General features: G+C 52.3%; 1 protein-coding gene across 4 annotated transcripts in view; it reads left to right on the top strand.

The window, feature by feature from the left end:
• ERG (ETS transcription factor ERG) overlaps positions 1-22,730 on the top strand; it is a 252,833-nt gene that overhangs the window by 46,447 nt on the left and 183,656 nt on the right. For all 4 annotated transcript variants that reach the window (XM_032594790.1, XM_030328900.1, XM_032594789.1 and 1 more), the window contains exons 3-4: positions 12,806-12,906; positions 21,531-21,618. In XM_032594790.1, coding sequence (XP_032450681.1) covers positions 21,580-21,618 — 39 coding nt within the window. In that variant the 5' untranslated portion in view covers positions 12,806-12,906; positions 21,531-21,579. The remainder of the gene's footprint in view (positions 1-12,805; positions 12,907-21,530; positions 21,619-22,730) is intronic.

Raw genomic sequence — 22,730 nt, 5'->3', positions numbered from 1 at the left:
TTCTGCACCGACAGTCGTGGGCCTGGTGTGGGGCTTGAACTCACGAATGCGAGATCACGACCTGAGTCGAAGTCGGACTGTCAGCCTGCTCAACTGACTCAGCCACCCAGGTTCCCCTCAGCCGTTTAAATAGCTAATTTAGCACTTAAAAACAGACTTCCAGGGGCGCCTGGGTGGCGCAGTCGGTTAAGCGTCCGACTTCATCCAGGTCACGATCTCGCGGTCCGTGAGTTCGAGCCCCGTGTCGGGCTCTGGGCTGATGGCTCAGAGCCTGGAGCCTGTTTCCGATTCTGAGTCTCCCTCTCTCTCTGCCCCTTGCCCGTTCGTGCTCTGTCTCTCTCTGTCCCAAAAATAAATAAACGTTGAAAAAAAATAATAATTAAAAACAGACTTCCAATGTAGACTGCTTTGTATCTGTTTTATAGATGTGCAAACGGAGGCACAGAGAAGTTAAGCAACTTTCCCAGGGTCACACAGCTTGTTCTCTCACTCATGATACTATAAATGTGAGGCAGGAGTAGATGGAAGAGAGCGATGGGTTGTGCTGGGTACACGCGTCCTTCTCAGCACCGAGGGTGGCTGCAGTCTGTTTTCTGGGCAGGGCGCCCCATGTGGATTTAGAGGGGTGAATTGGAGTGCTCTGAGGGTCTCGTTCTCTACTTCAGAGGGAGGTCCTCCAGAGCAAGTAGCAGACTGGAGGTCGCAGGAAGGAACAAGAAGACGATGCCATTAGAGCACCTAAGCTGCCCTCCCAGATCCCATAATTGGTTTCCGCTCAGATCGCCTCTGGAAGGATCTCGAGTCCTTCTGTTTTAGGAGACCGCCTTTTGTTTTTCGTAGTTGCAGGCTGACATTATGGGATGGAGGATGGATGGTGTGATTTCTGGGTCTGCCTGGGGTTTGTCTACACCACGTCTGAAACACCAGCGTGGGGAACACCAGCTGGGAGGGTACTTGAGATCACATTCTGGAGCTTTCTGGAAGGCCATTTTTGGCCGGCTGACATTTTGGGGGGGTTAATCCAGAAAATTGATTCCTGAAACTTGGCGTTTTTGAGATGCCTAGTAAACTAGGGGGTTCTTGGGAGAAAGTAGGAGGCATTAAAGCAAAGATTAGCCCGCATGTACCCACTCGTGCGGATTTGGGCTTTGGGACAGAAGAATTCGTTCTATCGAGCGATCAATCCAACTGTGATGCTGCTTAGCTCTTTCTTTAGGGAAGCCTTTCCACTTTTCCTGGGTTTTAACTGTGAAAGAGGATTGTGGAGATTGAGATTGAGAGAGGGCCTCAGAAAGGTGCCAGGAGGCCGGACTCTGGTTTGTCTTCTCTGCTGTTGAACCAGGGTGTGACTTTTCCTCGACTCAGGAGACCGCATCATTCGCAGGAAAATAGAGGCTGAATCCCGAGTTTGAGGCTCTGCTTGTCCGCTTACCAGCTCTGTGGTCTTTGTAAGCCCAAGTTGCCTTACCAGGAGAATTGAGGATAGCAATAATCACCTTCCAGGCTCTCTCAATCAGTGGGCCCGACGAGTAATGCCCCGACAGGCCCTGCGGTTTGGACTGACGAACGAGGCCATTACTGTCCTGCAGAGAAATAGGGGTAGCCTTGCTGTGTTCAGGGGCTCACGATGCATTTGTTTTTCACACCCAGACTGAGCTGTTCTATCTACTCTGAGATGAGAAGAGAGAACCCCCCTCCCCTCCACCCCCCGTTCTTTAGAGAGGGCCGGCCTTGAACATCTGGTCTTGGGATTGCAAACCCTGCTCAGATTCCAGAAGGTCAGGCCGGCACAGGAAAGTTCTGGTAGCTAGCTCCTTTCCCAGCCAGAGAAAAAGCAACTGTTGAGTGAAGTCTGTTAATGGCACCTTGTGAATTGCTGCACATCGGAAACTCAGAGAAATTTCAGGTGAGAAGAGAGTGTCCTAAAAACGGGGCGCTGGTTAAACAGGCAGGTGTGAGGGAGACCAGAGAGGGTCTTACCCGCCCCCTGGAAGCTGTCACTGTCACCTGTGTAGTGTGGCCTGTCTCGGCAGCAGTCTCTACCACGTTTCTGCTCTGAGGTGGCCCCGCAGAGGCCGGAGTCCTAGTCTCAGTCCCGGTCCCCAGAGTCACGGGGGATGAAACTTCCCATTCTTGGGGCTGAAACAGAGCTCCCCGTCTTGTCCATCCTCCTCCCCCCCCCCCCCCCCCCCCCCCCTGTGCCCAGCTGGCCACCAGGTTCTGCATTCCTGGCTCCTGCATTCCTTGGCTGCCCTGGCCTCCCTCCCTGGCTGGGCCTCGGCAGCTGCTTGGTCCCGGTCTCCCCCTCCCTGCAGTCAATGCCTGGTGAATCCTCCCGGAAGCCTCTTCGGAAACTCGGTGCCCCAGATGCTCCGGGATCTCCAGCTGGGATTTTCAGAATAAGGGTCAGGCTTCTTAGCCTGTACCTCTGGGCCCTCCCGGGGGTATGTGTCCAGCCCTCTGTGATCTACACGGGCCTGATCATCCAGCTCATGGGCCCCCCCCATCCCACGTCGGGCCCTCCTGCTTCACCACTTTTCTAGAACATCTGCCGGAGAGACCACCCACCTCTCTCCACACCCCCTGTTGGAGGCTGTTGTCCTGGGCAGAGATGGTAAAGACACTGTTAAGCTGTTGACAGAGGGCTTTTCCCATAGTGCCTCATTTTATCCTCGCAGGAAATGTGACTGCACCACCGGATGCCCTTACAGACGAGGGCTATAAGGGTTGCCTAGTCCTCCGCCCTGGATTCCTCTCCGCTCTGAGGTCTGTAGGATTTCTGTTGTTAGGATCGCATTTAGATCCTGCCACACCAAGCTGCAGCTGCATTTTCGTCTCCCCTGACCTATCCCCATGCTTCTTCCTGGAGCTGCTACATTGTCCCTTCTTCCGTGACATAAAACCTCGGTCCAGGTCCACAAGCTTACTGTCTTGCAAAGCACGTCAGCTGTCCGGAGGTAAGAGACGCACTGTGGACCCTTTTCCTCCTGCAAAACCCCAGGACAAGCTCTTTGCACGGACCGATCAGTTAATTCCCACCGAACGACTCGTTAATGATAGAGCTCGTGGAAAATTCTATATGGATGGAATGCATAGCTGGAAATCGAGAAGGGCATTTTAGAAACCTCACGTCAGTGAAGGGCATTCATGGCGAGGCTCATGACTTCTATTTAAAATACGTGGGAGGGTTAAAACTTTTTTGCTTCCAAACTGTGTCCAGTACAAATAAGGTGATCTTTATGTGATGCTCTTAAACCCGTCAGAAGTCAGTGGAGATGGAAAAGCTGGTTTCAGAGCTCCTGCTGGTGAGATACCAATCATCAGAGTGCCAAAGTGTTTGAGCAAAGCTGGTGGGCACAGAGTTACTTTCATAGTGAGTTCAAGGCTCTTTGAAATTCTTCACCCTTTAAGGGTACAAGGTAACCTTTCCCTGTTGGTATTCTGTAAGTATTTGGCCATTTTTTGTTTGTTTGTTTTAATTTTTTTTAAACATTTATTTATTTTGAGAGACAGAGAGAGACAGAGAATGAGCAGGGGTGGGGCAGAGAGAGAGGGAGACACAGAATCCGAAGCAGGCTCCAGGCTCTGAGCTGTCAGCACAGAGCCCGACGCGGGGCTCGAACCCACAACCTGTGAGATCATGACCTGAGCCAAAAAGTTGGATGCCTAACTGGCTGAGTCAACCTAGGCGCCCCCTGTTTTGTTTTGTTTTGTTTTTAACAGAGCAGTAATGGCAGATGATGTTGAGAAGTATCTACATTATTAGTCTCAGTATTTTTTTTTCTTCTTTTTTCTTTCTGCCTTTATGCTAGTTGACTTTTCTTAGGAAAGTTTCTACCCTCTTTCTATCTGCCTCTTCCTACTCGATACAAAATAAAAACATCAGGGTGATGCTGACAGGCAGAGTTTCACCGAAAAATGATCTGTGTTATCCTTTGCGGCCCTGCCCCTGTTAACGTTCATTGTTGTCTTTTCTGTTCTATTATGGGTTATCTTGCCATTCAGGAACTTTGCCTCTTTTGTCCATAATATTGAGATGTTAATACAATATCGATTCAGTTAACTGGCAATTAGTGGTTTTCACACCCAACCTCCAAAACAATTGTATGTTATTAACAGCATTTCGATTGTTTTTCCTGCCCAGTGTTGTTAATTTAAAAATATGAAACAGACCTCATCGTTTGCAAAGATGGCATCCATGCGATCGCCGTCCTTAAGATTTGACCTGGTGATTACATCAAGACAAAATTCCTTGATGAAGGTCAGGCTCGTTTCTAAAACAGACTTTGGGATTCTGTTCCCCAAGGACATATTTTGTTAGATGAACTTTCTTAGCAATACATAATGTTCCTTTAACCCGTGGCCTGCTTGTCCCTTGTCTGCTGTATGAAATGACTAAATATTTATGTTTTTCCAGTTGAACTTAGGAAAAAAAAAAAAAAAAACAACCCTCTGGTAAATGTGTTTCCCTTAACAGAAGGCTCAGTGTAGACGGGGAGAGAAGTGGTATTTATAGTATTTTCTCTTTCTTGATGTCACCCGCCTTTCAAATGCAGCCTGTTTTCCTTCCAATGTCTCATTTTTACCGGGACCTTGAGGCAGATCACGGTCCCCAGACCGAGGGGCCGTAGAGCTGTTTTGCTGCTGTGTGTTTTGTTTTGGTGGCAACTGTCAGCCACGCCTTCCCCTCCGAGATCAGCTTGATGCTTTCGTGTGGGAATGGCAAGGCTAAAAAGGGATGAAGGGACCTTCCTTCAAGAGCGACGTGGTTTCGTAAGGGTCCGTGTGTCTGGGCGCGTTGAAGTGTATATCCATTTCGTTGTCCCCACGAAGGAAGAATGGGGAGGAGGCACCGTGGATGGAGTTTGATTTAGTGTCTTCAGGGGGAAAAGATTGAGCCCAGAGCCCAACATGAAACGGAACCGAGCAGTAGGCAAGCCAGACCCGACCGAGCTGATGAAGAAGCGCGCGGTCACGGCCGGCGTGCGGCTCAGACGTGATTCATGGGAGACCCTTGCCCTTTTGTCCCCCCGGCAGAGCTGCTGGTTTAGTTTGGCAACATTTCTTTATGACGCAGGGCAACAGGAGTCCCTTCAGGAGATCCTATAGGATTCCAAGAACTGCCTCACTGAGTTCTAAGTGCGAGCAGAAGACACAGGCCAGTGATTCACCAGTGGAGACATACACAGGCGCATACACTAACGACATCAGACCGAAGGAAGCATACGTTTTGAGCTACTAACCAGCTGCAGGAAGCAGGAGAGCTTCTAGGGAGACCCGGACCGCTCATATTTTCTCGTTTTTGAACTCCCGTCTCCCTAGGGTTTGTCCTTCCCAGCAGTGACTCATCGCAGGGACTCAGGCGGGTCTCTGGGCGGGTCTTCCCAGATTTCCTGTGCCATCGCCCTCCCTTCCTTGCCAGTTACTTCCGGCTCCTTGTCTCGTGGCTTCTAGAGCACAGGTGTGCGGGGTTCAGCTCCTGCGGGCCGGCTACGGTGATCCTGTGCCTCTCTACCCAACTCTGCGTTTGGGGACAGCTGTTGGCTCCTTGCGGTTGGCCGTGATGGGAATGGTTACTCCACAGAAATTGCCAAACGCCTCATACCAGTTTTCCCTCGGAGAGCTGGTTGTCAAGCATCGAACGGCGCATCACTTCGTTTGCGGCTCACCACCTGCCAGGGCGGACCCCACCAACGTGCTGTTGCGTCTGGCCTCTCCTCTGGCTCTTCCAGAGTGGGCCATCCCTCGTTCCTCTCTCTCTCTCTCTCTCTCTCTCTGTCTCTGGAATCTCTGTGTCTGCTCCTCCACCGGTTCCCTCTATCCCACTTGTAAACACACCTTCCTTCCTCATCACCGACAAAGAACAGTGAACAAAGCGGGTTGTAAACCTCTTGAGGGCAAGACTTCGTGTGCCCTGCTGCATCCCCAGCTGCTAGCTGTTTCTGAAACAAGGAGGCACGTGACAAGTGTTGAGTGGCCGGGTGAACCGGTGCTTTTTCCTTGAGCTTCTCTCCCTTCCTCTCTCTTGGCTGCTCCACTCCTCTTACGCGTAGCCTGCAGTGGCTCACATATCCTCTCCACCATCCGCTGCCCAGACCATCCATGCAGAAACTGGCTTGCTCAGCCATCCTGTTGCAGTGCTGATAGAGGCCCCCAAGAGGTCCCGACTTGCCATATCCACTGTCCGTTCGCAGTACGTGTGGTCGGTGAATGAACTTCTCGTGCTTATCCATCCCTCTGCAGGTCCCGTACTGTGAACCATTTCTGTCTTACTGGACGTCCTTTCTTGGATTCCATGGTGTGGATCTTTTCTAGTTCTTCTAATTCTCTTCCTGCTGTTCCCTGTGTTCTTGGCAGTTTTGCTGTCTCCTTCAGGGTCTCAAATAGGTCAGGTGCTGCCCCCACTCGTATTCTGCAGCTGGGGGGGTCAAACAAGGCAGTGGGGAGTTGGTATTTGTTATTGCTTTCGTACAACTCTATCTCTCCCGCCCGACTCTGAACTCACGGGCAAAGCCCAGCCCTAGTTGCTGCTTAGCTCAGTAACTGGCACGTGTAGGGGACTCGGTCGGTTGCATGTTGGACGGATGAATGGCTAATGGATGAAGAACTGAATGAACGAATGAATGGATGGGTCTGAAGGGCAGGCTGAGTTTAGATCATGGAAGGAGGCAAATACCAGTGGAGCTTCTCGTGGATGATAGAGGCAGGTCGCCCGCATTTCTGAGCTCACGCTCTGAGTGGATGTAGAGATGTACAGATGTGGAGATGTGGGACGTAGAGAAAGACATTCTCCTTCTACCACGCCTCTCCCAAGTGCACTCACTCACTTTCGTGCCTTTGCTCACATCTCCTCCACCTTGCCCGCTCTCTGCCCCATTCCCACCTATCAAATACTAAGTGCCTGTCACATACTAACTCCCCCAAAGAGGCATCACCATTCCATGGCGCTGCATGCAGTTGTCTCCTCTCTTGTACCTCTCACGACTCTCTGCCCCCACCCCCATCCTGCATCCAATCGGTCATTTAACTACAAGTATTATCCCCCCATCAAACCCTGTGTTTATTGAGGGCATGTCCTCACCCCCAGTGCTGGATGCTTAATACATGTGCAGATTGCGATGGGCCACTTCCCTTAATGATCGTTGTTTGTTTTCTAAGTCCTAGGTCTAGTGTTCATGTAGAGAGATTTATGGGCTAATTTCCAGCAGATCGTTTTATTTTATTTTATTTTTAAGTGTTTATTTTTAAAAAATTTTTAATGTTTATTTTTGAGACAGAGAGAGAGAGCAGAGAGAGACGGAAACACAGAATCCGAAGCAGGCTCCAGGCTCCGAGCTGTCAGCCCAGAGCCGGACGTGGGGCTTGAACTCACGAGCTGTGAGATCATGACCTGAGCCGAAGTCAGACACTTAACCGACTAAGCCACCCAGGCGCCCCAAATGTTTATTTTTGAGAGCGAGAGAGAGAGAGAGAGAGAGAGAGAGAGAGAGAGAGAGCCTGCAAGTGGGGGAGGGGCAGGGAGAGAGAGGGAGACAGAGGCTCTGACAGCACAGAGCCCGAAGTAGGGCTGGATCCCACCAACAGTGACATCGTGACCCGAGCCGAAGTCAGACGCCCAACCTGAGCCACCCAGGCGCCGCAGATCACTTTATTGTAAAGTTACAACTGTGGAGCATATTCAGCACATCTGTTTGAGTTGGATACAGACGGCGAAAGCGACTCTATTGTTCGCAGCTACCAGAGCGAATAGGGTGTTTTCTGCCTTCAGGGTTGGTCCGTTCTGTTTTTCCCCACCCGGAGCAGAAGCCCAGAGGTTTCCTGCAGTTACTCCCAGACAGCCACAGCCTATCGGTTTGGTCCTCAGGTACCTGCCCTCGTGGACCTGAGATGGCTGCCACAGCCCCAAGTGTCACACAGAGAGGACAGTCCCCCCCTGCCTGGAGACTCTTCCCCGAAGCGCTCCAGCTCATTTCCCCGGTGTCGAGTGGCCCATCCCTAACCTGCCAGTGACAAGAAGAGGGGTGGCCCGGGGTCGGCTTTGCCCTTGAAGTGGGGGAGGGTCACTAGCCTTCCCGGCGCCTGGTGGGATGTGGGCGCCTTCTGCGAAGGGGGCGGGGCCGCACACGTGTGGCCGCCTCTGCGGCCTTCCGGGGGCTCTGAGCGAGCCAAGCGAGTTCGCCGTGACCGTGGAGGTGATGGCAGCCCCTCCGTCCCGGGCATCCTTCCGTCCGTCCCTCGTGGCGATGGAGCCTTCTCTCGAAAGGCTGCCGTTCGCCGCGTGTCCGGGCTGTTCCCTGTCGCGGAGGGCACGGAGCGCTGTCTGGACGTGGAGGTTGGCACCTTCCCGGGAGCCGGCCTCGCCGTGGAGCCTGCGCCGCGGCGGACACGAGGTGGCCAGGAGGGTCTGGGTGCGGGGAGCGGCTCCGCGTGCAGGGTGCTCGGGGAACCGGGAGGCCCCGCGGCGCTGAACAGAGCGGTGTCTTCGTCTGTCCGCCTGGCGCTGCCACGAGGCGACTTGCACCACCTGTCACCTGCGCCTCCCCTCCCTGACCTGCGCCACCTCTCTGTCACCCGCGGCACCTCTCCCTGACCCCCGACCCTCGCTGCCCCTCCCCGACCCGCGCAGCCTCTCCGTGACCCGCCTCGCCTCTCCCTGACCCGCGCCCCTCCGTGACCCGCCTCGCCTCTCCCTGACCCTCGCTGCCCTTCCCTGACCCGCCTCGCCCCTCCGTGACCCGCCTCGCCTCTCCCCGACCCTCGCTGCCCTTCCCTGACCCGCCTCGCCTCTCCTCGACCCTCTCCGCCCCTCCGTGACCCGCCTCGCCTCTCCCTGACCCTCGCCGCCCTTCCCTGACCCGCCTCGCCTCTCCTCGACCCTCTCCGCCCCTCCGTGACCCGCCTCGCCTCTCCCTGACCCTCGCCGCCCTTCCCTGACCCGCCTCGCCTCTCCTCGACCCTCTCCGCTCCTCCGTGACCCGCCTCACCTCTCCCTGACCCGCGTCTCTCCGTGACCCGCTTTGCCTCTCCCCGACCCTCGCCGCCCCTCCGTGACCCGCCTCGCCTCTCCCTGACCCGCGCCCCTCTGTGACCCGCCTCACTTCTCCCTGACCCGCGCCCCTCCCTGACCCGCCTCGCCTCTCCCCGACCCTCGACCCTCGCCGCCCCTCCCTGACCTGCCTCGCCTCTCCCCGACCCGCGCAGCCTCTCCGTGACCCGCCTCACCTCTCCCTGACCCGCGCAGCCTCTCCGTGACCCGCCTCACTTCTCCCTGACCCGCGCCCCTCCATGACCCGCTTCGCCTCTCCCCGACCCTCTCCGCCCCTCCCTGACCCGCGCAGCCTCTCCGTGACCCGCCTCACCTCTCCCTGACCCGCGCCCCTCCATGACCCGCCTCACCTCTCCCTGACCCGCGCCCCTCCCTGACCCGCCTCGCCTCTCCCCGACCCTCTCCGCCCCTCCGTGACCCGCCTCGCCTCTCCCTGACCCTCGCCGCCCCTCCCCGACCCGCGTCTCTCCGTGACCCGCCTCACTTCTCCCTGACCCGCGCCCCTCCCTGACCCGCCTCGCCTCTCCCCGACCCTCGCCGCCCCTCCCTGACCCGCCTCGCCTCTCCCTGACCCGCGCCGCCCCTCCGTGACCCGCTTCGCCTCTCCCCGACCCTCGCCGCCCCTCCGTGACCCGCCTCGCCTCTCCCTGACCCGCGCCCCTCTGTGACCCGCCTCACTTCTCCCTGACACAAGCCCTTCCGTGACCCGCCTCACCTCTCCCTGACACAAGCCCTTCCGTGACCCGCCTCACCTCTCCCTGACCCGCGCCCCTCCCTGACCCGCGCAGCCTCTCCGTGACCCGCCTCACCTCTCCCTGACCCTCGCCGCCCCTCCCTGACCCGCCTCACCTCTCCCTGACACAAGCCCCTCCATGACCCGCCTCACCTCTCCCTGACCCACGCCGCCCCTCTGTGACCCGCCTCACCTCTCCCTGACACAAGCCCCTCCGTGACCCGCCTCGCCTCTCCCTGACCCTCGCCGCCACTCCCCGACCCGCGCAGCCTCTCCGTGACCCGCCTCACCTCTCCCTGACCCTCGCTGCCCCTCCCTGACCCGTGCCACATCATTGTCACCTGTGCCACCTCTCCCTGACCCGCGCCGCCTCTCACAGTGCCCCCGTCTCTCATTCATGCCATCTGTTACCCACAGTACCGCTCTCGCACCCGCACCCCCGTCTCTCGCCCACAGCTTGCGGACGAGCAAACTGGGGTGCAGAGCGGCTCTGGCAGCTGCCGAGTGTCAGCACGAGCCTGGGACTCCCAGCCCGGGGCTCCCTCCCCCGCACCAAGGCTGCTCTGGCAAATGAACTTGCCCTTCAGATGCTCAGACGCGTTTGGCTCCACCCGTGTCCAGTGGGCACTCTCTAACGACCACATCCTTCTTCCTGTGACTGTGGAGACTTCGGAGCCACGCGGAATCCGAGGGTGGTGGGGACTGTAGTCCTTGGCCGTGGCGGGGCTGGGGGGGTGGGGGGGGCGGGCGGTGTCCTCATAGGGCCACGTGGTCCTCTGGTCTCTGCTTTCGGCGGGACCAGGGACTGTTGGGCAGGGTTAAGCAGTGTGCTCTTAAACCAGAGCTCTCAAATGGCTGCGTTTTTTGAGTTCTGGAGTCTGGTTTGCAGAATTTTCTGACTTTCTCGCTTTGACCGGGCCAGCTGTTAGCCTCACGCGGCTGGTAGCGTGCCTTTCTCTGGCAAAGCTTCTCTCCCCGGACTTCGTGACATTTTTTTGGATCCTTTGTGTCTTCTCAGCTGTGTTATGGATAATTTATGTTGTCAGATAAGTGCCCTCTGGATAAATGAAATATTAATAACGCCATAATGCTAATTTAAAAATACCCATTGCACATATTTAATAGAATCTTCTCTGGGCTTTACTCTTGTCTTTAAATCAGGTCCAGCAATATTCAGTCATAAATCAGGTTATTCCTTCGGCACGTAGAGGTTTTGGCACTGAAGGATGCTCGGAGATGACATAGGATAGTAAATCTCAGCCCATGCTTTTAAAAAACTCTTACTCCCTCTTCGGCAATTGGAAACTAAATACTACTCTGACCACTTGTCCGTGGAAAGCATTTAACCAAGCGCTAATCAATATTGCCTTTTGGATTTGGAGAAAAAGAAACTTGGGAACACCTTTGGTAACTCAGGGTCCGCGCGGCCACACAGAGCATGATCTAGTTCACCGTTCCCTTCCCCTTTCCCGCTGAGCACCGTGTCCCTGATCAAGGGAGGCCGGCACCAGGCCACCAAGGCCGGATGGGTACAAGTCGCACATCACTGTCAAGAAAACAGTTCGGAAATCCGTCGAGTAACATAAAAGGATTATTGCTTAGTTGGTTTTTTTTCTTTTTTTTTCCTGGTTATCGAAATGAATATTCTTTGTTCTGAAAATTAGGAACATACCCCAAAGAAGATCACCGAGAAAATAAGACTCCCTCGTGTTGGAACCTCAAAGCCGCTTCTGTGAGCGACTCCGTACCCTTCCTTAGAGCCGCCCCCTTCCCTTTCCGCCTTCCCTTTTGTCTTTCATCCGGCTCGTGTTGGTCTTTTTACAATATTGGAATCACATTACGCATGTGGTTTTGGATTCTAATATTTTCCCGAGAATTTACATTTTCCCATATCACAGCAGACACTTTGTGGGGACTGGGGCAGCCGGACGAACTGTCCCAGAGCCCAGGCCCAGAGACTTTAGGTGGACTTGGCTGGCGCCCCGAGCAGAGTGGGAGAGCCAGCGGGACCGTGGAAACATTTATAAATACTATCGCCCCTTGCAAATACTGATTTTGATGCAACACTTAAGACATTTTCTAGTTTGAAAATATTTTCAACTGAAACAGTTGCCATTTGCAATTTGTCATGTTGTGAGGATTCCGTTAAATGTAACATTTTGGGATTGGATATTTTACTTGGAAAGTTGCATGAGCCCTGAAATTCCTGTATCGCCAAAAAAAGAGATTGGATTTTAGAGCTGTGGCAACAGGCGTATTCTAAGGAAGACTTACCCACCCCCCCCTTCTCTCTCTCCCTTATTTCAGTTTGGTAGTGTGTCTAATGTTTCTAAAAAACATGGATCCTCCTAAGCATCTACAAATTAAAAGGATTGTTTCTTTCCTGGAACTAAAATGATTGCTTAATTACAGTTCCCAGGATGTTTAATAAACTTTGTTACTCTTTGTTTGAGCAGACAAAAGGGCTCAAGGATGGAGAAACCATTATTACTAAAGCTGGGGTCTGCAAAGGAAGGAAAACATGTTCAAAACGTTTTCTTTGCAAAAGTGTATGTGTGCTTTACTATGCCAGTTCAGGCTTGGCTTTTATTTCACTCCTAATTTTTGTTTCTTAACGCTGAGCTTTCCTGGGGAGATGTTGTCACCCCTCTCCCCCCTGCGTTTTTTTAAGGGGAGGATTTTAAATTCATTCTCCTTTTAGGATTTTTTTTTTTTTTTTTTTAGACGGGGAGAGAGAGTATGAGCAGGGGAGAAGGGAAGAGGGAGAGAGAGAGAAAATCTTACGCAGACTCCACGCACGGCGCAGAGCATCACTCGGGGTCGGTCCCATGACCCTGGGATCGTGACCTGAGCCAAAATCGAGAGTTGGGTGCCCAACCGACCGAGCCACCCAGGTGCCCCTCTTTTTAGGATATTTTAAAATAATATTTAAGAAATAGGTTTGGGCACTAAGCACACGTTTGATCCTTGGTATTAATATTTGGGGGGAAAACCCCAAGGTTTAATATATTTAAATTCTTTTTCAGGTGTTCCACGATCTTTGAAGACCCAAGAAAAGCAGTGTTGGCCAAAAGCAAGACAAATGACTCACAGAGAAAAAAGATGGTGGGGCCAAGGGCAATTAAAGGTAAAACAAAATCCCAGATAACCCTACCTCTCCTAGGCAAGAATTTTTTTTTTTTAAATAAGGATCTATAAATATTTGGTATCTTGAATATTTGATCTTTGTGCTCCAAAACCTCCCGAGACCTTCCCTTGGTGGGGAGGTGGGTGAAACGGAGGATGACGATTGAAGAGCACATTTATCATGATGAAGACAAATTAAAACCAAAAACCGAAGACCCTTCTTTGGATTGTTTGATGTACGTTGAGGGATTGTGTTGGTTCCACTGATTCTTGCCCTGAGTAAGATGCCCTTGGCCCGGCATGGTCTGCTGGCCCCCGCCCCTGACACAGGGGATGGTTGGTTGTGTCCCTGCTTCGCAAGTATTGACCTTGTCATCGCCCTTTTCTCCACTTCCTTCTGTTCTCGTCTGCTCCTTCCAGAAGAGCCGGAGGCCAAGGGCAGTGACTACAGATACTTATGCTTTATGATATGTACATTTTCCTGTCATATCACCAAATTCGCTCTGTGGCTATTTTATAGTTATTTGACTTGTATTCCATGGAGGCCTCATCTCAAGAGGCAGACACAGGGAAAGGTGGGGGATTTGAGCACTTTATCTACAAAATGTGTCCTTTGGCTGCGGAGAACCATCAGGCTTCCCTCAGAAAAGCATTTCAGGGGTTGGAAGAGGTTATGGTGGGGCCTACATTAACACTCATGTGGGCCACGGAACTTAAAAAATCTCTTTTTTGCCAAAATGAAGCCAGGAGTGGTTAGTAGATGGGACGGTAATGCACAGTGCCTGGGATGCTCCTTGAGCCGAGGTGGTAGTCTGGTGAAAAAGAGTGGAAAATAAATCGGATATGATTCCTGAGGCACACCCTCCCCGCTTACCCTTCCCTAAATCAGGCCTCCTAATCTTCATCAGTTGAAATATCGAACAAGTCCCTCAGTAAAGGTGTATTCGTTTTCCCCAGTAGCTGGGAGAAATCACTGCAGACTGGGGGCCTCAGACGGCACAAACAGATCGCCAGCTCTGGAGGCTGGATGCCGAGGTCAAGGTGTGGGCAGAGTTGGTTCCTTCCGAGGCCGCGAGGGAGAGTCTGCCCCAGGCCTCTCTCCTTGGCGTTTGATGGCCATCTTCTCCCTGGGTGTTCATATCTTCTGCCCTCTAGATGAGTAAGGACACCAGTTGGATTGGCTTAGGGCCTACCCTATGACCTCACTTTAACTCAATAACTTCTTTTTTTTAAAATTTTTTACTAATGTTTATTTGATTGAGAGAGAGAGAGAGAAAGAGAGAGAGAGAGAGAGAGAGACAAAGTGCAAGCAGGGGAGAGGCAGAGAAAGAGAGAGGGAGACATAGAATCCAAAACAGGCTCCAGCCTCTGAGATGTCGGCACAGAGCCCGATGCAGAGCTTGAACTCATGATTTGTGAGATCACGACCTGAGCGAAAGTCGGCCTCTTAACCGACTGAGCCACCCAGGTGCCCTTTTTTTTTTTTTTCTATTTTTTTTAAATGTTTATTTATTTTTGAGAGAGAGAGAGAGAGAGAGCAGGGGAGGGACAGACAGAATCTGAAGCAGGCTCCAGGCTCTGAACTGTCAGCAAGGAGCCTGATGCAGGGCTCGAACCCATGAACTGTGAGATCAGGACCTGAGCCAAAATCAAGAGTCCGATGTTTAACAAGCTGAGCCACCCAGGCACCCCCAGCATCCAGGTTTTAAGTCAAGGATGTTTCCAGTCAATTGACAAAGGTCCCTTATGAATTTGTTTATTGAGAATTATTTCTCTCAAAGTTGCAGCATTTTGCACAGTATCAAATCTTTGCTCTCTCAATCATAGCAGTTACCACTTCCTAAGTGCTTATTGTGTACCTAGCACCACAAGAGGTTTCTTGGGCGTGACTTAATGTAATTTCACAAAAGCCTGGTGGAGCTGGCCTCGGAGGGAGAGCCCAAGAGTGGTCCCCACTCAGGTACTAACCAGTTGGGAACAGACCCTGACCAAACCCAGTATTCACAGCTGTGTGAACCGCTGACCATCAGTTTGGAGGTAGAAAACTGAGGAGTCTCTTCTCCCCGCTCCTGACATCAGGTATGTAGTGTCTTTTTCAACGCCATCAACGAATTTTCCCACTCTCCGACCCCAGCCGGGTATCCTACAATTTAATTCGGTTCTGACACTCCCTGGGGTTAGTGTCACGCCCCACACATGAAGGGCTCCGTCCCGCAAGACTGACCTCCTCCATCTACTTCAGATGCCAATTCAAGGTATCGGGTCCCTCCCCAGATTGCCCACATTTCTGTCCAACTTGCCTACAGACCCGGGGTTCCCACATCCCCTTCCGTGATTCAGTAATTTGCTACAAGGACACAGAACTCAGGAGAAGGCTGCACTCACTCTTACAGTCTATTATAAAGGATACAGGTGAACATGGTGAGATCTAGAAGGGGCCTGAGAACGGGTGCTTCTGTCCCCATGGAGTTGGAATGTATCACCCTCTTGGCTCTGACTCCTGTCATTTGGGTATATATATATTTTTTAAGTTTTCATCACAAAGGCATATGAATTATTTAAAATTCTTTTCATGTTTATTTTTGAGAGAGAGAGAGAGAGAGAGAGACAGAGCGTGAGTGGGGGAGGGGCAGAGAGAGAGGGAGACTCAGAATCTGAAGCAGGCTCCAGGCTCTGAGCTCTCAGCACAGAGCCCGACTCGGGGCTCAAACTCACAAACCATGAGATCATGACCTGAGCCGAAGTCAGTTGCTTAACCAGCTGAGCCACCCAGGCGTCCCAAGGCATATCAATTATTAACTCAATCCCCAGCCCTTCTCCCTTCCCCAGAAGATGGTGGTGGGACCAAAAGCCCCAGGCTTCTCATCAAGGCGTGGTCTTCCTGGGACCTCCGTGACGCTCTCTAGGGGTCCCTCAAAGGTCACATCGTTAGGAGAGATGCTTCTATCGTTCTTCTCACTCAGGAAGAGCCAGTAGTTTTAAGAGCTCTGTGCCAGGAACGGGGGAAAAGACCAAATATCTTTTCTATTTTTTTTTTCAAGTTTATTTATTTTGAGAGAAAGAGAGAGAGAGAGCAGGGGAGGGGCAGAGAGAGAGGGAGAGAGAGAATCCAAGCAGGCTCCACACGGTCAGTGCAGAGCCTGACTCGGGGTTCAAACTCACACACTGTGAGATCGTGACCTGAGCCAAAATCAAGAGTCAGACGCTTAACCGGCTGAGCCACCCAGGCGCCCGGAAATATCTCTTCTGTTATACCACAGTCATATTATCTCCATTTTACGGACGAGTAGCTATAGGCTCTACAGGGCGAAGTGGCCTTTTTCAGGTTTCTGAGAAGAGCACCCTCCCTCCTCCATGCGTTCGAGGACCCTCTTGTCTCCCCAGCTGCACCCGTCCCCCATTCCGCACCACACCTGCGGTGCCTGGGAACCCACAGCTCCTGCCCAGACTGGCCTAAGCGTCTCTAGGGCCTGCCCAGGCTTCTTTCCTGCAGTCTGTCTCGTTTGGTAGATTCTGTGTGTTTCCCTAGGCTCGAAGCATGGCCATCAGGGCAGCTGTTCGGTGGGGCATGGCCGTGTGGACTGGGGTGTCCACATGACTGTGGGAGGGCCCCTTGCATATGGACAGAACTGGGGTTGGGAAGGACAGGTAGGTCACCTCCATGTGTGCTCTTGCCCCAACCCTGCAAGTATCCCTGTCTTCTCTGGACCACTTTGCACCCATGCCTCCCGCATGACGAAATGCGTATTTTACTTGTGGTACTGTGTGTCCATCCACGCTTTATACACTTCTAGTAAAGTAACCCAAATCAAATATTTGCTTCTGTTTTGTAAGACATTGGCATTTTTATTTTTAAAAATCTTACTAATTTTTTAAAATATTTATTTTGAGAGAGAGCGTGTGAGAGCGGGGGAGGGCAGGGGGGGAGGACAGAGGATCGAAAGTCGGCCCTGTGCTGACGGCAGGGAACCCGATGCGGGGCTCGAACTCACGAACCGTGAGATCATGATCTGAGCCGAAGTCAGAGGCTCAAATGACTGAGCCTCCCAGGCGCCCCGACATCGGTATTTTTGAAAAAAGGATGAAGAACAGTGACAAGTAGAATTCTGTTGGGTGTCAGTACATTTTATTTTTTAATATACCCAATGATGAAATAATGCTGGATCATGAAACACAAAGTCATAAACAGACACATTACCAAATGAATTTATCGCAGGAAACAAGTATTAAAGGAGGGGTTTTTACACAACATGGATCCAAGCTCTGCAAGGGTTCAAAGCCAGGTAAAATGGAAAATGAAAGCCTTCCCACAATGATACATAACCAAACGTCATTCATCAACAACTAAAGTTTGGAAAAATTAATCCTTAGCATCAGAGAAAGAAATTAGAAGCACTCTTAAAAAAGATCCACAAAATTCCTCCCAAAGAGCAGAAAAGAATAAGCACCCGAATGGCCGCAGAACCAGTCAAGGACCTCTGTGGGAGGAGGTAGCTTGCTAAGTGGTAGAACTTTTATCCTCTTGGTCTCGAGGTGTTTTGCTTTTGAGCTGATCTGGTTTGCAAGGTGGGGTGCCATTTGCTCTGTGAATGTTTAATAAATCCCTCCGACGATGGTGATCCTGGTGGTGGTTGGAGGTTAAGGTCATATGCCTTGGTTCCCTCATGTATGGGGAGCAGGGGGGACTTTTTGTTCCCCGCCTTCCCGCCTTCCGGCCAGCCCACATGCCTCAAGGCTCCTTGGTGGCACCTCCTTGGCTCCCCTCATGTGTCAACTCTCTCCTTCCTCTGGGTGTTGTCCTTGACCTTCATTGGGCACCTCTTGATATCTATATGGATTATTTTCCCGTTCCCATCCCTTGAGGGGTGCGGTGGTGATGCATCAGGAATATATACACCCCCTTCCCTGCCATTTCCTCTCTGAAAGTACCCACAGCTTCTCCATAAAAGACAGGAGACACAAACAGTTGTTCCTAAAGTTTATCTCTCGGTTGGTCACACACTGAATGGCAGCTGTAACTTCTGTGACATTTCTGTGGTCTCGGGCATCCGGAACGTTGATTCCATTTCATCGTATCAGGAATCTCCAGAGAGTTGGCAGGGTCCCATCGTGTGAAGTGGAGATTCGGCCGCTCCAGGAAGGGCTCTGCGAAGCTCACAGGCCCTTCGGGTAGTGGTATCTTGGTTACTCTTCAGTTTCCAAACTCATTTTGAGGGGAGGACGGGGGTTTGAGGTCCTGTCTCTTAGCTGGATGGAAATGGTGCAGTTGTGTGTTGGGAAAAGTTTCTTTCCTTTGAAATCACTGTTTGAATTCTTTTATCTCTGTAGCTAGAAAAGTTAAAAAAAATTTATTTATTTTGAGAGAGAGAGAGAGAGAGAGAGAGAGAGAGAGAGAGAGAGAGAAAGAATGAGCAGGGGAGGGGCAGAGAGAGAGGGACAGAGAGAATCCCAAGCAGGCTCCACACTGTCAGTGCGGAGCCTGATACGGAACTTGAACCCATGAACCGTGAGATCGTGACCTGAGCTGAAACCAAGAGCCAGATGCTTCACCCACTGAGCCACCCAGGCACCCCTAACTGGAAAAGTTTTAAGGGGGATCTTGATAGCCTGGTTATCCAAGGCATATTGTGTGTATTAGTAATTTACTGCTACAAAAATGCTGCGTAACAGCCACCCTAAATCTCAGTGGTTTGAAACAAGAAGAATTTATTTAGCTCACAAGCCTGTGGGTTGGCCATTCAGGTTGGCCTTGGTTGGCCAGTTTTGGTCTTGAGGTGTCCCTCCTGTGCCTAGGGTTCGGTTGTCTTATCAGATGATCTAGAATATTCTTGGCTGGGGATATGGGATGGCTTGGCCTTGCACCACGTGCCTCTGTTCCTCCAGCGTTCTAGCCTGGCACGTTCCTGTGGTGGTGGGAATTTGCAAGTGGAAACAATTCATGCCTCTTGGGGCTTTATCCAGGAACTGGCACACTGCCCTTCTGGTGCATTCTGGTGACTGCAGCAAGTCGTGTGGACAGCTCCTAAACAAAGGTTGGGGAAACAAACGGCCTCTTAGGTGTGCGCACCACAAAGTCATATGGCAGGAGGTGCAGACACAAGGAGGGGAGGGGAACTGGAACCATCACTGTAGGTCACCGTGGGGTGACAGTACGCCATGAGCTACTTAGTCTCTGCCTTCTCTAGGTATCTAGAACACTTACCGGGTGTTTGGGTTCTCCATCTGCGATAAACTGTCCCCGGACCTAGTAGCTTAAAACAACAACTGATTTATTATCTCTCATGGTTCTGTGGGCTGCCTGGGCTCAGCTGATAGTTCCGTTTTCCTGATGTCAGCAGGGGCTGTGACCACGTGAGAGACGATGTTCTAGAGTGTCCAGGGTGGCCGCCTTACGGGTCTGGCATAAGGTGCTGGCTGTCAGCTGGGCACCAGCCTTGGGCCTTGGCCACGTTGCCGTGCGGCTCGAAGTACGGGAACTGGGTTCCCAGAGTCAGGAAGAGGAATCTTCTGGATCTACTAAGGCTTGGGCTCCAGACTTCCAGTGGAACGTTCCTTCCACCGATTTGGTGGGAAGGGATGAACTTTAACTTGTTATGAGTGGCAGGATATGTGTGCAGAGAGGCAGAATTGGGAGGGGTGAGCTGCCCCAGGGGGATACCAGAACACGGAGGAAGAACGGTTTGCTCCTGAGCGTGGGGTCGTGCAGTGGGGAGCCTTCCTTTTGTCAGGAAGGCTCGAGGATGGGCCTCTCTCAGGCCGAATGGCTTTGGGAGCAGAGTGTTGTTTCCTGGGGGGATCTCTGCTCTCCTGAGGAGACCGCCTTGGGGGAGGCGAAGGTTCTCGCGTCAGAGGAGCAGGGGTCCACGTTTGTCATCTCCTCGTTCAGCCACGCTCTCCCTGATTCGGGGAGGACTCCATGAAGCCCTTTTGGGAGACAGGCCCCAAGCACGCAGACCTGGAGGCGAAGGCTTCCCGTGAGAAGCCCATCTTTGTTGGGAGTGGATGTGTTTGTGCCTTGAGAGGGTGGGAAAGGCAGAACACAGACGTAGTTAGGGCTCCAGGGAGCGCCTTTGCGTACCCCTGGAAGAATGTGGTCGACAGCAAACTCGAGAGACAGCTCTCGTGGCTGTCGTCCTGGAATTGAACTGTTTATTTTCATGTGGCAGTTTACTACTGCTAAGAGTCATAGGCCAGCTTTGCACAGAAGAAGACAACGAAAAAATGGTAGTTGAAAGAAAATGGTGATGGCACCTAAAGATATAAATTGAAAGAGGGGTTTTCAGTGCCAGAGAAGACATATGGCTAAGATGTACAGAGAACCAAAGACGGGGTGGGGCGTGGTTCCTGCAGCCCAGGGGGAGGGTCCCCAGGACAAGAGAGGTGACCACAGGGTCAGTTATGACCAGAACGGTAGCCAAATAGGAGGAGGTGTCGAACGGGTGGTGGGAAGTGTGGGCAAGAAACACCCCACCCCTCTCTCCTCCTGCCTCTGCACCGTCTCCAGATGGTGTCACAGGGACCAAACATGTTGGGGGCCAGAGGGCAAGGGAACCCTACCGAGGCAGCCTGTGGGGGTCAGCCCTGGAGCCACGGGGCAGGGAAGGGGGCCATGGAGGGTGGCTCTGGGGATGGGAAGGGACAGACGGACAGGAACCAGAACATGCTGGTTTATAATCTGAATAAAGGAATATATTGGATGAGGTCTTTATCCTTAGAGTATGGACACCTTTAAATTTAACTCATTTAAATTTAAATTAAATTCTAAAATGAATTAACATACCTTCCTCGTATAGGGCTTAACCAGTTCATCTTGTCAAACTGAAATGTCTTAGCGGTCTCGGAGTCAGGCCAGTGCGACTTGAATCCTGGCTCCATTGCTTATTAAGCAGGTGATCCCGAACAAATCGGTGACCCTTCCTGGGTCTCCATGTCCCCGACTGGACAGTGGGGATGCTGACTCTCAGACGGTGGTTAGGATAAAATGAGAAAATTCCTGTGGAGCCCTTGGTCCAAGGGCTGCTGCTTAGGCATTCAATGAGTGATAGCTGTGCTTTTCATTAAGAGCTTAACTGTGAACTTTTAAAGACGTTTAGGTGGTATTAGTTTTTTTTTTTTTTTATGTTTATTTTTGAGAGAGACAGAGTGTGAGCAGGGGAGGAGCAGAGAAAGAGGGAGACACAGAATCCCAAGCAGGCTCTAAGCTCTGAGCTGTCGGCACAGAGCCCGACGCGGGGCTCGAACCCACGAACGCTGAGATCGTGACCTGAGCTGAAATCAGACGCTTAACTCACTGAGCCCCCCAGGCGCCCCTCATTTCTTCCTTTAAACGATCCCTCACCGACGCTGCCCGTGTACCACGATGTGTGTGGGCTGCCTGTGACGTGGGTTTGTTTGGGCTTGTCAGACCACTGTCTCACTGGCCCTCAAAGGCAGTGACATCCCGGCAGGAGAGAACTGGATTTTCCAGGAGCTTCATTAGGGCGCTTCCTGCCCTAGCAAGGTGCTCGCGGGGGCAAACGCGTTCAAAAGCTGTGATTCTTTTACCGTAGTGTGTGGCGTTCGGTCCTAATGGAAAGCAAAGCGTGGAAACGTGGTTATTGACGACTGTCCCTTTTTGTCACCCAGCTGCCTCAGGTTCTGAGTGGATGGTGAACGAGCTGGTCGACTGAAGGACATGGTTCAGACTGTCCCGGACCCAGCAGCTCATATCAAGGTAGGTTTCATCTCGGCCGGGGAGCCGCTCTTGCTTCGTCCTTGGCTGGATTTTGGTGGATGCCTGCCCACACATCAGTCCGTGCGGGGGGCAGCCAGCCTCTGCCGTGGGCCCGGTCCGGCCCGCCACCTGTTTCTAGACCGCCATGACCTAAGAAAATGGTCTTCACAATATGCAGCGGTTGAAAACAATCAAAAGAAGAAGAATGTTTCCTAACCCGTGGTAAATTAGATCTCGTTGTCCATAAAGAAAGTTTTGCTTTCTTCCTGGTTTCCACACCATGTGTGGCTGCTTCCGTGTCCTGACGGCAGAGCTGAGTGGCGGCGACCAAGACCGCGTGATCCACAAAGCTGAAAGTATTTACTGTCTGACCTTCGGCAGAACATGGCTGACCCCCGAATCGACACAGAAGCCACATCCGGATTCTTCCCGCTTCTGTTTTAACGCCACCCCCTTGCCCCTTGCCTCTTGCCTGGGGTTACCCGGGAGGACGCCGGAGGCTGTGCCCTCGCACTTCCTGTGCCCAGGGGTGGTTTTACCTGGCCACGCCCGCACGTGGCACCTGTTTCACCTGTTCCCCAGCTGCACCTCCCCGTGTCTTTGGAGGTGAGGCCACAAGGTTGAGTCCCGAGAGGAAACCGGCCCGTTTGGCACACACGGGCACAGCCGCCGGGAGGAAGTAAAGAGATGGCTTTAGTAACTTGACCCAAATAAAAGTTACAGGAAACACTGGGGCTTGAGCCACATTACCCAGATCGGCTGTCTACACCTGTGCTAGTTAGTTCAGCTGTCTACACTGGCCCAAATCATCTGCCACCTTGCCAGTTCTGCACGTCCCCTGCATGTATTCATTTTCCCTAAGCGGCCTCGTAGGTTTCACTCATCTAAATGTTCTTTGCCTGCAACATTTCCTGAAAACGGAAAGTGGCTTCTAATTGAAAGGAAAGTTCACCCTTTTTTGGCCAAAATACGAAGTGCCCTCCAACATCACGCACACGCACGCACACATCTTAAAAGCAGCGCGCTTGGGAGTGCTATGTACCGGGTGTAATTCACGCTCTCCCTCCACGTTTGACCGCGGATTTAGAAGTGACGGGTTCAGTGCGTTGTTC

Source organism: Lynx canadensis, chromosome C2 (genome assembly GCF_007474595.2).
Source record: "Lynx canadensis isolate LIC74 chromosome C2, mLynCan4.pri.v2, whole genome shotgun sequence".
NCBI classification, from domain to species: domain Eukaryota; kingdom Metazoa; phylum Chordata; class Mammalia; order Carnivora; family Felidae; genus Lynx; species Lynx canadensis.
Note: the sequence above shows the minus strand (reverse complement) of the source record. Positions and strands in the feature narration are given on the sequence as shown.